This window comes from Balaenoptera physalus (assembly GCF_965194825.1).
Source record: "Balaenoptera physalus genome assembly, chromosome: 10".
Taxonomy (NCBI): Eukaryota; Metazoa; Chordata; class Mammalia; order Artiodactyla; family Balaenopteridae; genus Balaenoptera; species Balaenoptera physalus.
Genome location: NC_138889.1, coordinates 10,021,806 through 10,037,379, shown reverse-complemented (window position 1 = coordinate 10,037,379; position 15,574 = coordinate 10,021,806). Strand labels below are relative to the sequence as shown.

Sequence of the window (15,574 nt, the reverse complement as noted above, 5' to 3'; positions counted from 1 at the left end):
TGTGGATCTCTGCAACTGCTCTGTTATTACCCCTAAAATACTGATGAACTTTGTATCAAAGAAGAAGATCATCTCCTTTGAGGTCGGCTTGTCACAGCTCCACTTCTTGCTTGTATTTGTCATGGCTGACGGTTGCATGCTGACCCATGACCTCTGTGTCGTCATATCTCATCCGCTCCTGCTGGTAGATGCAGTATTTGTAATGGGGTTGGTTGGTTCAACCATAGACATTGTGCCTTGTATTAAAATTGTCCTTTGTGAGCTATTCATCAGTCATTACCTCTCTCATCCATTATCTTGTATAATATTGATATGACAGTTTTCTCTTTGACTTGATTCAATGTTGGAGTCACTAGGTTAACAGTCCTTGTTTCCTGTGCGTTTTCTCTTCAGCATTCTCCACATCAGCTTCATAGAGGGCAAGTCCAAAGCCTTTAGCAGAAGCTCTGGGATTTTTCTCTGGGTTTGATGCATTCATGCTTCTTCCTGGTTCTCTCTCAGATTGCTTGCTCTGGGAGAAGCCAGCTGCCATGTAGTGAGAACATGGAGTTCTTCTTGTAGTTGACCTATGGAAAGGGTCATGTGGTGAGGAAATGAGGCTGCCTGCCACACGGAGGGCTTCTGCCAGGAGCCATGTGAGTGCGCCTCTGGCACATGAGTCCTCCAGCACCAACCAAGCCTTCAGATGACTGTAGCCCCAGCCAATCTCTTGACTTTAACCTGATGAGAGACCCTGAGCCAGAGCAGCTCAGCTAAGCTGCTACCAAACTCCTGACCTACAGAAACTAGGAGATGATAATGTTTATTGTTTTAAGCTGATAAGCTTTGAAGTAATTTGTTACACAGAAATAATTAATGCACATATGAAGAGATATTCAACTCATGAATTATCAAGAGCAATCCAAATTAAAATAACGTGATATCACTTTATACCAACAGCTCTCAAACATTTAATCTCAGGACCCCTTTGCACTCTTTTTTTTTTTTTTTTAAAAACATCTTTATTGGAGTATAATTGATTTACAATGGTGTGTTAGTTTCTGCTTTATAACAAAGTGAATCAGTTATACATATACATATGTTCCCATATCTCTTCCCTCTTGCATGTCCCTCCCTCCCACCCTCCCTATCCCACCCCTCTAGGTGGTCACAAAGCACCGAGCTGATCTCCCTGTGCTATGTGGCTGCTTTCCACTAGCTATCTATTTTACATTTGGTAGTGTATGTATGTCCATGACACTCTCTCACCCTGTCACATCTAACCCCTTTGCTCTCTTAAAAAATATCAAGGACCAAAGAGCTTTTATATATGTGAGATATATCAGCTTATATTTACCATGTTAGAAATTACAACTGAAAATCTTTAAAGATTCATTTTAAAATAAGAATAACAAACCTATTACGTAAATATTTTTGTGAAAAGTAACTATATTTTCCAAAATAAAACAAAAATTTAGTGAGAAGAGTGACACTGCTTTATAGTTTTGCAAATCTCTTTAATACCTGGCTTAATAAAAAACAGATGGAATCTCATATCTGCCTCTACATTCAACCCATTGAAAAATCACATATCATGTAGCCTCCAGAAAAGTTTACGTTCATGCAAGAATGAGAGTTAAAGACCAAATACTGCCAATATTAGTGTGAAAAGAGTTTTGACCTTGCAGGCCTCCTAAAAGAGCTTCAGGGTCTCTCAGGGGTTCCTGGACCACACCGTGAGAAGCCCTGCTTAACATCCAACAGAGTGACAAAAATTTTTAAGTTAGATGGTTCTAACTGATGGTGAAGATGTGGAAATATAAGAAACTATGCATTACAGCCGTTCTAGGAGCAATATGATATCACCTAAGACAAGTTAAGTATATATGCTGCCCTATGATCTAGAAATTCCAGTCTTTGATGTATATCCCAATTGAATTCTGTCATAGAACCACAGGGGGAAATGTGCATTACTGTGGTATAAGGAGTACAGGCAAAATGAATACTCATCAACAGGCAAGCAAGTAGATAAAATGCAATGTTTTGCAACAATGGAAACAATATATTATCTGTGTACATAGCCACATTGATGGACTTTTACGGGTAAAGAGACAAGTGTTTTTTTTAAGTAAGAAACCATAAAATATAAAACATAAAATCATTGGGGGCTTCCCTGGTGGCGCAGTGGTTGAGAATCTGTCTGCCAATGCAGGGGACACGGGTTCGAGCCCTGGTCTGGGAAGATCCCACATGCCGCGGAGCAACTAGGCCCGTGAGCCACAATTACTGAGCCTGCGCGTCTGGAGCCTGTGCTCCGCAACAAGAGAGACCGCGATGAGAGGCCCGCGCACCGCGATGAAGAGTGGCCCCCACTTGCCACAACTAGAGAAAGCCCTCGCACAGAAGCGAAGACCCAACACAGCCATAAATAAATAAGTAAATAAATAAAAATTGTATAACTTAAAAAAAAAACAAACAGATTAAAAAAAAAAACATAAAATCATTTACGTGTATTAAAATTATAATGCACAGACTTTCAGGCAAAGTTCAGTATGTTATAACAGGCAACTGTTCCTGCAGCCATAGCAGAAAAGGCTGTATTAATTACAAAAACTATGTTTTATGGATATCAGGAAGTTGTGGAAGAAATGAAGACAAGATGAATTAAAATTCCACAGGAGATAGAACCATTTTGAGGTAAGAAGACAATCTTCAGGAAGTTTTCCCCTGGAGGAAGTTCCTGCTTCTGGGTGCCAACTCCCCCTTTGGTCTTGGTCCAAGCAGAGGGCTTCTGCCAGGGAAAAATGAACCATCAAAGCTTTTAGTGGTAGTTATAAGGTGGAGTGACAATAGGAAATTTGAGAGACTTCAAATGCATGCCCAGTCTTCCCCACAGGATGTTTCCTGAGCACTGGGGCTGTGTGGACTGGACCAAAAGCCTCTAAAATGCAAAGTGAAATCTCCTACACTCTGTGCTGATTATGAAACAACTACACTACAAAGGAAAGGGTCCTGCATTGAAGTCACTGAGGCAGTCTCTCCTTCAAAGCATTTGCCAGGTTGAGAAGCTAAATGCAGCAGGAGACTAACGAGCTACACTGAAATCCTCTGAAGGGGAAAATAGACCCCCTCACAGTCTTTCAGAGCTTAAGAGACAAAGACCCAACAGGCTCAATCAAAATCCTGGAAAGATCAGGCTCTAGGAATAGGAAAAACTAAATGTACACTGACTCTTACTAAAACCCCAGCGCAGACCTACGTCAGCTCAGACCCCGATTGGATTCAGTGGTCAGTTCCTCACCCTATATGACTAATAGAAGAAAGGGGAACCATCTTTGGTAAAAGACAGAATCATCCAGAGCATCTCTGGTTCCTATGGTCCTTTATCCACGGTGTTCAGCATACAATGCAAGTTCCAAACAGTAATTTTTGCAAAACGTAGACAATAGGAGCAGATCTACAGATTACCCCAATCCTGGAGTTAGCAATAAGGATTTTAAAATAACCCTGATTAATATGATGAAAAAATAGAAGACGGATAAATTAGATGAAAGTATGGAGATTTCATCAGAAAACTAGGATCTCTAAAAAGGAATAAAATGGAATCTTCTGGAGTGAAGACGTCCTAGTCCTGATGAGGTGTGGATTACACAGGTGTATGCATTTGTCAAAATCTGTGTATGAATACTTAAGCTTTGTGCATTTCATTGTACATAAATTTTACCTTAAAAAAACAAACTGTAAACAAATATTGAAGTATAGTTAGTGATGTGTGTGCTGAAGTATTTAGGAAGAAGTATATCAATATTTACAATGTACTTTGAAGTATATCCAAAAAAAAAATTGAATGGTTTATGTGTGGATAGAGGGGTGGATAGGATAGAAAAATAGATACATAACAAAGCAAGCCAAATAAAATGTCATAGAATTAACTGTTATAGATGTTCACTGTAAAATTCTTTCAACTTTGCTATGTTTTTAAGTTTTTTTCATAATAAGATAGTAATACAATATGATGAGAGAATATTATGAATAATGGTATGCAAATAAATTTGACAATTTGGATGAAAATGGACAATTTCCTCCAAAATTATGGTTTAAAATATTCCACAGATTCTTTGACACTCCCTTAAAATGTGGAACCCAATTCCCATCCCCTTGAATATAGGCTGGATTTCGTGACTTCCTTCTATTGAATAGGAAAAAAATAGAAGTAGCAGTTGAAACTTCAGAGGTTAGGTCATTAAAGCACGGCGGCTCCCGCTTTGCTCGGATCACCCAGTGAGAGGTGGGGATGTAGGGAGAGACCCACCTGCTGAGGAACTGAGGCCTCCTGCCAACACCCAACAAGGAACTGAGACTCCTAGAAGATATAAATAAAACATATATCTGGTGATGGTCTCATATGCAGAATATAAAAATAAATTCTGCAAATCAATATTCAAAAGATATACAACCCAAGAGGAAAGCAGGCAAAAGACTTAAACATACACTTCACAAAAGAAGATTTCCAAATGGTCACAGTGGCCAACTGCATTCATCATCAGAGAAAACCCCAATCCAGTGTCATTATACACCTTCCAAAATGGCCAGATTGTTTTTAATTGCAAAAACATAAGGAAGTGGAGAAAACAGGACTCTCACAAACTGTTGATAAAAATGCAAATAAATATAACCACTTGGAAAACGAATACAGATGAACATATGCAAAGCATTATGACCCAGAAATTCCAATACACCAATTTTTATGGGTATATAACCAACAGAAATGCATACATATTTTCACCATACGACACAAGTTAGAATGTTCACAGTAGAATTATTTTATAATAACCAGAAACTAGAACTTAAATGTCCATCAGTTGGTGAATGGACAAACAAGTTGTTGTATTTATGTGCAATAAAAAGGAATGGAAATCTGACACACACAGCAACATGGATGAATCGCAGAAATATGTTGAGCAGAGAATCCAGACACAAAAAATATATACATATGATTCCATTTATATAGAGCACAAAAACAGGAAATAAAATGGATTCTTATAGATACAATGTAGAGCAATAGAAGCCAAGCACAAAAGAGTATATACATATGATTCCATTTCTATAAAGCATAAGGAAGGCAAAATTAATCTATGCTATTAGAAGTTAGGATAATGATTATCCTTTGGGAAATGATGGTTATTAGAAAGGAGCACGAAGGTGGCTTCTGGGGTGTAAACTAAAGTTCTGTTTCTTGATCAGATGAAAATTTATGGAACATGTGTATATTTATGTATATGGTACATCATTAAAATGTAAATTATTTTTAAAAGGCAAAAGAAAATACATGCATAAGAACCAATAATATTTGGCAAAATACATTTGGCAAAAACACATATAATAAAAAGTTACAGAAAGGGGAGTGTGGAGAGGCTGATGGGGAATAGAAATAAAGGATCCCTTCTCCCGCTGCCAGGCCTGGATCACTGCGATTAGTACACACAGGACAACTCTGATTCAGAGCTGGCCTCTAGCCCGGGGATGGGGAGAGAGGCAGTGCCAGCCCACATACCATGTATCTAAAAAATTAGAAGTTATAAATCAAGCAAGCAAACTGTTAACTAAAATATGCTCTATATCTGCCTACCTTGACACATATAGACACACACACACACACACACACACACACACACACACACACCTTCATAATGATCAGGAATGCCAGGTTCAAATTTAGAATCCTCGAACTGCCCAGATCCCTTCTTCCCAACCCAGCTAAGTCCCACGTTGCAAGAAGTCTCACAATTGCATGTGTGGACACCCAGGACTTCTAAATTCCATCCAAACCCCAACAGTGAGCCATTCCTTAGGCCCAAGGGTGCACACCAGCAGCATGATCTGCCGATGGGAGAATGTACCTGAGGAAAAGGCCCTGGAAGCAGGCTGGGGCCATCTGGGCAGGGAATTACAGCATCCCTGGTGCTGGAAGAGTGGTCTAGGCGCATGGGCTCTGAATGAGCACATCCCCTTGGCCCCATGCACTCCTTGCCGTGTGGGAAGGCCACAGGCAAAGGGGGCCAGTGTGAAAGCCAAGGTCAGGGCCTCCCTTGCCAAGTCTAAGGGCAGTACTAGAGAGAAGATTACCATATGCCCCAGTGTTTGCCTTTCCACCAACCAAACTCACCAAATTAAAGTAAGAGTTGACATTTACCCTACACTTTACAGTTTACAGTGCATCTTCCCATACAATACTCTTCATCAATCTTCACAGTTTTGTACAATCAATATAATACCATTTGACAGATGAGAATACAGAGCCAAAAGTGACTCCCCGCAGTCACGCAATAAAACACAAGTGCTGCTAGGTCTCCAGTGGGAGACTTTTCCCTCCAGATTTCAAAAGTCATGTTCTTTCTACTACTCAACACTGCCACCCATTCCTCAGCTTTCTAGAGAACTGACGGGAGCTTAAAAAAAAATTTTTTTTTTGTAAATATATGGAAATTGTAAATACATGGTTGAAACATTTTAGAAAAAGACCAGAGGCAGGGAAGGGAATGTAACACCAAACACAGATCAGTTTCTGGGGGAGAGCCTGGGCCCAAAGCAAAAATCATCACTGGGACAAAGAATACTATGTAGGAGCAGCAACCCTAGCTGAGTCTTGGGGGCTCCATTCCCACCCCAAACCACAAAATGAGGGCCTTCAACACATTTAAGCAATCTCCACCCAAATTCCACACCAATTACATGGGGGGCCTGCTCCACAGCCCTCCTCCTCTCCACCACCCCACCAAAAATACTTTATTAATGAGAGGGCAGCCTAAAGCCACGGGACTGCATCTGCTCGGGGACAATCCAGAGGGCAGCCTGGCACCAGCCCCAGTTGACACCCGACCCTCCTCCAGCGAGGACCCACTAGGCTATGCCTCCCTCTAATTACCAGGTGCCTGGCTCAGGGCCTGGCCAGTTATTTAGAGAACCAGCGCCCGCTCCTCGCACAGATATCCATGAGGCCAGGGCTGCAGGCACTGTCTGCTGAAAGCCTGCTGCCTGAAGCTGCCGCCTCCTGACTCCACTCTCCTGGGACCCCTCCTGCCACCCCCGTGCCCAAGCTCGGGGCATCATGTCGCTTGCACACACAGCTGCAGAGTACATGCTCTCGGATGCCCTGCTGCCCGACCGCAGGGGCCCCCGCCTCAAAGGACTGCGCCTGGAACTGCCCCTGGACCGCATAGTCAAGTTCGTAGCCGTGGGCTTCCCCTTGTTGCTGATGTCGCTGGCATTTGCCCAGGAGTTCTCCTCTGGTAAGTAGCTTCCAAGACCCAGTGGGCCCTGAAGTGAGTCAGCCCCCACTGTCTAGATCGCATGACTCGGGCCGGGCATCACCCAAAAGGCAGACTATGCATCTGTTTGGGGCACCAGCAAAGCAGAGGTGTTAAAAAACTTTGAAAGTCATTTCTAAAATTTTCCAATAAGAAATATTTAGTCTTAATTTCAGTATTCGTATGTTCTGTGTCATTGCAATGACTAAACTTTTATTTTGATTTTCATGTGGATGAAAGAGATTAGGATCCTATAATCTCTCCAGGACTTATGACCTCTAAAGGTCTTAATTAGCCAAGCTTCAGATAAATCTCCTATCTTCTTGGAGTCTTCTTCCTACTCCCCACCTCCAGGATTATTGACTTGAGAACATACTAAGTTAAGTGCCTGACAGAGTCTGGCGCATCACAGGTGCTGAATAAATCCACTCCTTCCTCGCCAAGAGCCCCAGCCCCGTGCACGAGCACTAACAAACACGTATACCCAGTGTTCTAGGTGCTAGATGAACGCAGCAAATCTGCCACCTCTATTAAAGACAACGTGAACTTTCCCGAGAACTGGGATCGCTGGCTTTCTTTTCTGGCTGTGTGCTGAGCTCACCACCTTTCCCAGGGAGGTGTGTCAGCCTCCCACTGCCTCTTCGTTCACCCACAGTGCAGACCCAGAAACCTAGGGCCTGGGAAATGGCCAGAAAGCTCTTAGCTGCTTGTGCCCTGGATCCCCATTCCTCCACCCCCACTCAGGGCTGCCTCAAAGCTGTGTTCCTGTTCCAGGGTCTCCCATCAGCTGCTTCTGTCCCAGGAACTTCAGCATCCGGCAGGCTGCCTACGTGGACAGTTCCTGCTGGGACGCACTGGTTCACCATGAACAGGATGAGTCTGGCCAGTACAGGACGAAATCCCTCTGGCCTCACAAGGTAAAGCGGCAGGGGCTCTGTCAAGCCTGCCTCACGGCTGGGGCTGGGCGGAGGGGGACAGAACTGCATCGAGAGGTTCTCTCCTGCCTGCCTCTGCTTTTTTATTTTGGTCATTGACTTTCACGTCTCAGGCATTCTTCAAATATCTGGTCATATTTGCTCACCCACTTTTATCTGATTGGAAGTTTTGTGCCTAGGGCTGAGGCTGTCAGTTCAAAGTAATCCCTTTGGGCCATTTCATTGGGAAAACCCCAGATATCAGCATCTGCAATCTGATATTCTGGGCTGGTCAGTTTTCCCAAGAAGAATCATTCAATCCCTAATTTGGGCGGAGGGGACAGCATGTGGTTGGTATCAAGCTCGTCTGCCAGCCCTCTGGGAACTCAGCCGTGGGTGTCAGCATTCACTACTCATTCAGCTCACCCCCGTTCTCAGTATGTTCCCCTTGCCCTCAATGGACCCAAGCGCAGAATCTGTCTGGTTTAACGTTTCCAAAGAATAAACCACAAGGGCGGTCGGCTGAGCGCACCATGTTTCAGAAAGGATCTGCGGGTCTGTTTTCTCGATATTCCTGTTTCCAGCCCCACCTGCAGCCCCATGTTCAGATGCACCTGGTACCTCCCATCCCTGAGTCTTCCTGGTTCTGTGGTGAAAACAGCTTGGCTGTACCCACCTCAACTCCTCATCCTCTCCGCGGGCTCGTACCTTCTATCACGCAGCGGCTTCCCAGCTTTCAGCACTTTGTTACTCTTGTCTCCTCTCCTGTTTCCTTTGTCCTTATAGGATTATGTCTTTTGGGTCCCTTTATTGTCATTCTAGTGGGGTTTCATGAGGGAGCAGAAGTAGTATGTATGTCCAAGGCACAGTTTTAATCAGAAGTCACTCATAATGTTTTCTAGTTCTGACAATTTACAGGGCCTCAAAATGCCACAGTTCTAGGACCCAGACAAAACCAGAGACTTAATGGAAAGAGTTCATGAGGTGTCTGTCCCTGGAAGTGTTCAAGCAGGATCTAGATGGTAACAAGTTCAAAGTACTGCAGAGGGGATTCATATGTCAGAAAGGAGTCAAATTGTCAGTCATCAGATGGCCTGAGTGCTCTTTCAGCCCAGATTCTCTGGCTCCGCTTTAAGCCTACTGAAACGGAAGCTCTAGGGTGAAAAGTTCATTTTCAAGAAACATCATTTCTTAGACAGGAGTGAAAAGGTTTCATTTGCTCTCGTGGTCTAATATACCTTTCCTAGCCTGTCTCTCTTGTTTAGTTCAGAAACACACACACACACGCACAGACACACACACACAAATCAAATAGCCTCCCTCTCTCTTTTTCTTCAAACTCTCCTCTAAACTAAAAAGCATCTATGGTTCAGGAGAAGCTATAGTCCAGTATTTCTTAAGGGAATAAGCCCCCAAATCGGACTGGCTGGTTCCAAACCCTGCTCACTCACCTGCTAGACAGGTGACCCTGTATCGGGCACTTAACATTTTCATGCTTCAGTTTCTTGGTCTGTAAAACAGAGATACTGATAGTACCTGATGAAGAATGAATAATGCATGTTCAGTACCCAGCAAAAATGTCGCTTAACTGAGCCTCTACGAGTAGAGTTTTTACTGTGGGCAAAACAGTGGGTCCGGGGCTTCCCTGGTGGCGCAGTGGTTGAGAATCTGCCTGCTAATGCAGGGGACACGGGTTCGCGCCCTGGTCTGGGAAGATCCCACATGCCGCGGACCAACTAGGCCCGTGAGCCACAACTACTGAGCCTGCGCATCTGGAGCCTGTGCTCCGCAACAAGAGAGGCCACAATCGTGAGAGGCCCGCGCACCGCGATGAAGAGTGGCCCCCGCTTGCCGCAACTACAGAAAGCCCTAGCACAGAAACGAAGACCCAACATAGCAATCAATCAATAAATAAATCTTAAAAATATATATATATATTCAACAACAACAAAAATAAAAATGATTTATTTAAAAAAAAAATAAAAAATAAAAAAAAAACAGTGGGTCCAACCTGTTAGGTGTGGTGAGTATGATAAGGAAACATAAGGAAAAGTCCTTTATCTAAGGTAGCAAATAGTGTAGTGGAGGACACCAGCTTTATGCATACCTCAATGTCAGCTTATACACATACAGACCAGAAACAGCCCCCAAGGATTCCAAGACAGTGCCTGATGGCGTAGTTTGGTCTTACTAAGAATCCAAAGATGAGAAAAGGCCATTGCCCATGAGAGATGGCAGGGCAGGCTACGTGGAGGAAATGGGACCTGACCTCCTCTCTGGAGGGTCGCAGTAAAAGTCAGCCATGCCGGGGCCCCTGGCAGGACTTGGAAAGCTAATGGACTCTGGATGCCTGGAGCAGTCAGAGAAAGAAAAGTGGAAGATTGAGAATGAAGATGCTCTCCCCTAGGATGCCATGACCACCATTGGCCATGATCTCTAGTTAGCTACCCAGGCTAACATGCATGGAGAATGGGGACAGGTAGCTAGCGCTCCCTCTTGCTCTCTTTCTTTTCCTTCTTTCCTTCCTTTCTGTCTCTGTCTGTCTGTCTCTGTCTGTCTGTCTCTCTCTCTCTCGCTCTCTGCCCTCCCCTTCTGAGGCAGGAACCGGGGAATGAGAGCCCCTCACTCAGCACTCTGTCTGCAAGGTTGCAAGGTCTGGGCGCCCTGGGCCTCGCTCCTCAGCTCGCTCTCACCCTGCAGGCCCTCCCCTACTCCTTGCTGGCCCTGGCCGTGGCCATGTACCTGCCGGCTCTGCTGTGGCAGTACGCAGCCGTGCCGGCCCTCAGCTCAGATCTGCGGTTCATCATCAGCGAGCTGGACAAATCCTACAACCGCGCCATCCGCCTGGTGCAGCACATGCTGAAGATCCGGCAGGAGGGCTCGGACCCGCACGCATTCTGGGATGAGCTGGAGAAGTGAGTTGTCTCCTCCACTGCTTTCTGAAAGACTCGGTCGAGCCCTAAAATGGGATCTTGCAGAGTAATCTTTAAACTATCCTCTGCGCCATCCTTCTCGAGAATTCAACGTTCTTAACACGTCACCGCATTGACTTTCTATCACCTCTGTACAGGGAGAGGGAAAGGACTCTGCCTCCAGTTTATAGGTGACTCCACCGAGTCACAGAGGGGTTAGCCTCTGAAAGGCCACTTTTTCAGAACCCTGAACAGCTCCTCCCAGGCCTACAGAAAAAAACATCCCAATTCTCCCAAATACTTTTCCTAGGCCCTCCACACACTGTCATCAACTACTTCCTCAGACTCCTGTCGAACAACTAAATGACAGAAACCTTCCACTCCACCTAGGCAGTCTCCTGCTATCCTCCTGAACAAGCCATTCATTCATTTAAGCATTCATCTGTCATTTAGGAGCACCAGACACAGCTCTGGGTGCTGTGGACACGGGTGTGTGTGTGTGTGTGTGTGTGTGTGTGTGTGTGTGTGTGTGTGTGTGTGTGTGTGTGTGTGTGTGTGTGCTGGGGGCGGGAGCTTATAGTCTATTGAGGAAAAACAATCAGTGAATTAGCATAACACGTAAGTAAATTATATGGTAGAGGATAAGTGATATAAAGAAAACTAAGACAGGGGAAGGGGCTCAGGAAAGCTGGGAGGCGGAGGGGGGTGCAGTTTTAAATAGGGTGGCCAGGGCAGGCCCCCTCAGAGCACAGCTGAGCTAAGGTTAGAAACCATATTCTGCCTCAGGTTTGTGTACGTCTCTATCCTCTGAAAAAAGCTCCTCTCCTGTCTATCTTTCTGAACCCTATCTACCTTTGGAAGGCCAATCTAAGACAATATTCTCTATAGAGGTTTCTGAACACTCCAGCTCACACTGTATGTCTGTCTCCTAACTTTTACAACTACCATGGTTTGTATCCATCATTTTAGCAACAGAACGAGCATTATTTTTATTTCCTATTTGCATGTTTCATCTGCCCCTTCCCTACAAGCCAGACTGCAAGCTTCTTCAGGGCAGAGACTGGATTACATCTACCTGAACACCACAGCTCTCAACGAACACTTGTTAGCAGATTTATTTCTATAAAATGAATGAACTGGCCTAAAAAAAAAATCATACACAAACGAAACAGACCAAGAACCAGAACGTGGTTATTTAGAATCCCAGTCCAGTGCTAAGTTAATAAGTCTTAATGCTTCTTAAGGATCCTGCTTCAGCTTAGAGATTTAGTCTGCCTTGCCAGGCAGAAATCCAGAGTGATCATTCATTATTCACTGATCATTCACTGGGTTTACTGCATTGCACTCATGTCTTGGAGAATTAAGATACACTCACACACCTCTTTTTGGGGAAAGGAGGGGTTATGCTCAAAGAAGGCAGATGTTCCTGTGAGCCAATAATGTCGTGTTGCATACACAGATGCTGTTACTTCCCCACGTGGCTCTCTCAGGATACAGTTCTAAATGGTCCCTCCTAATCTTGCCTCCTTTCTTCCCCTGCCCAGGGCTCGGAAAGAACGATACTTTGAATTCCCCTTGCTAGAGCGGTACCTGGCCTGTAAGCAGCGCTCACACTCACTAGTGGCCGCCTACCTCCTGAGGAACTCCCTCTTGCTCTTCTTCACCTCGGCCACCTACCTATACCTTGGCCACTTCCACCTGGATGTCTTCTTCCAAGAGGAATTCAGCTGTTCCATCAAGACAGGGCTGCTACGTGGTGAGACCCACATCCCCGATCTGATCACGTGCAGGCTGACCTCTTTGTCTGTCTTCCAGATTGTTAGTCTCTCCAGTGTAGCAATATACACCCTGTTGGTTCCAGTGATCATATACAACCTCACGCGGCTGTGTCGGTGGGACAAACGGCTCCTATCCATCTATGAGATGCTCCCGGCTTTTGACCTCCTCAGCAGAAAGATGCTGGGATGTCCCATCAATGATCTCAATGTGATCCTTCTTTTCCTCCGAGCCAACGTCTCTGAGCTCATCTCTTTTAGCTGGTTGAGTGTCCTGTGTGCGCTGAAGGACACAACCACCCAGAAGCACAACATTGACACAGTGGTGGATTTCATGACTTTATTGGCTGGCTTAGAACCCTCAAAACCTAAACATCTCACCCACGGGATGTGTGATGAAAATCCATAGTTAAGAAACCACGAAGCAAGAAGTTTTATGGAAAGTAAAAATCTCTCCCCTTCTTCACAAGTCTCACGCACTAATATACAAAAACACCCACTTTAGGATTGCTAAACTTGCATTTAGCTGAATCGAACATCCTGTATTATGTTATCCCAAAGGTGAGAATATATAATCAATACATGGAAACAAATCTGAAAGTTGGAGCTGATGAGTCCAAAAGCTAAAAAAAATTAGATCTAGAGCTTAATATGAAGACAGAAGAAAAACTAAGACTAAAATTAAAATCTAGGGACTTCCCTGGTGGTCCAGTGGTTAAGACTCCGCACTCCCAATGCAGGGGGCATGGGTTCGATCCCTGGTTGGGGAACTAAGATCCCTCATGCTGCACAGCATGGCCAAAAAATAAAAAATTTAAAAATAAAAGTTACCATTATTTTAAAAAATTCAAAAAAATTAAAGTCTAGACATTGTACAAAGGGAGAGGTTTCTACAGGCTATTAAATGGAGGCAGTTTCTTCTCACTGTATTTACGCCATGGCCTTCGTAGGATACACACTCAGTTTAGAGCAAGTGGGGTAATCTGGTAAGAGAATAAAGATATGAAATCCCTGGGAACCCTGTGGTGTGGCCTCAAACCCTAGGAATTCACCCAGCTTGTTTTGCGGAAGTCACCAACCGTGCCCAGGGACCCTGTGGCCTGCAAGATGGGCCAAGAGATGCTGATGGCAGGAATTTGCCGTCTGCTCTTGGGGCTTAAGGACAGCATAGAACAAGGCCAGGGCCGTGCATCAGCTGTGGGTGGAGCCTTGAGGTGTACAGATACGCTTTTTCATTGTGTAAACCAGGGACTCACTTCACCAAGGGCTGGGATTATGGGCTGCAGACTCCTTCATAATTCTTGATGGGCCCAGATATGCTTCTAATACCCCAGGGGATGCTCTACCTTCACTTACAGCCAATCACTGATAGCAACCATGTAGAACTAACCAGGATAAACAGTAAAGTGCTGTTGGGCCCCAACTCTCTCTTACCCATCTTAGCTTCTAACTCCCATTGCTATGCTTGGAACCTTGATCTGACTCCAAAGGCCATGCTTGGACCACAATACCATGCTGTCTCTCATTTGCTATTTCTTTGTAGAGCTGCACATTATGTATTTCTTCACAGAATTTTTGCATAAGTCATTTAGACCCCTCTTCATATAGATAATTAGAAAAGTTAGACAAATTCAGATAAGTTTACCTAAAACAAGCAAAGGGGTCGATATACAGACATTCATCAATGGCTTCCGGTTGTCACCTGGTAAAAGCCTCACTCTTCAGTTGGTACACAAGACCTTCACAATCCAAGTCCTGCCTGCTCCTTCAGTCTCTCCTCTTGCCTCTGTCCACATACATCTTCCACTCTGATCAACAGCTTGCAGTTCCCACACTTCTCACCATGCTGAGCCTGTGAATATGCTGTCCCCACTGCCCAAGATGCCCTCCTCTGTCCTTCACTGGGCCGGCTGCTAGCTCTCCTACAAAATCTGCCCAGGCATATTTCCTTCAGGAAGCCTTCCCAATCTCCCTCCTTCCCTAACTAGGTGCTGCCATATCATCCAATACCTACCTCTGAGATAAAACTTATTACACTTAATAATAATATTAATATAGCCCATGTATTTGTCTTTTCCTCTTAAATAAGTTTCCTAAAAGCTGTGTCATCATAGGCACTAATAAATAAATATTCTTCTGAATACATAGTGAATGAGTTGCTCAGGAACATTACATTGTCTGGAGAACACAGAACCAGCCACTAAAATACCCTGTATTGAAAAAGCTTTGTGCACAAACATGCACTTCACAGCAATTGATGACCAAAAAGTCAAACATGGAAATAAATAATTATGTAAAATTATTATGTCATAACTGGAATATTAAGCAGCCATCTAAAATAACATTTATAAAGAACTTATAATAGCACTACACAATGACTATGATAATGGTAAGTGAACAAATGAGGAAACATTCTGTTTGGTATGATCTAACCTATATAAAATGCGTTAAAATATTAAACATACAAACTACTACATATAAAATAGATAAGCAACAAAGATATATTGTCTAGCACAGGGAATCATAGCCATTATCTTGTAATAACTTTGAATGGAGTATAATCTGCAAAAATACTGAATCACTGTGCTGTACACCTGAAACTAATATTGTAAATCAACCATACTTCAATAAAAAATTAAACATACATGTTAAAAGTGATTCACTTCGTGTGGCAGCATTATGAATTT

At 43.9% G+C, this 15,574-nt stretch overlaps 1 protein-coding gene across 1 annotated transcript; it reads left to right on the top strand.

Annotated features, from left to right (window-relative positions):
* Positions 1-2,465: 2,465 nt before the first annotated feature.
* On the top strand, positions 2,466-13,713 carry PANX3 (pannexin 3). Its single transcript, XM_082477998.1, has 4 exons — positions 2,466-7,268; positions 8,061-8,203; positions 10,901-11,115; positions 12,657-13,713. Exons 1-4 carry the CDS (start codon positions 7,088-7,090, stop codon positions 13,294-13,296), a joined length of 1,179 nt encoding a protein of 392 aa, XP_082334124.1. The 5' UTR covers positions 2,466-7,087; the 3' UTR covers positions 13,297-13,713.
* Positions 13,714-15,574: the final 1,861 nt, after the last annotated feature.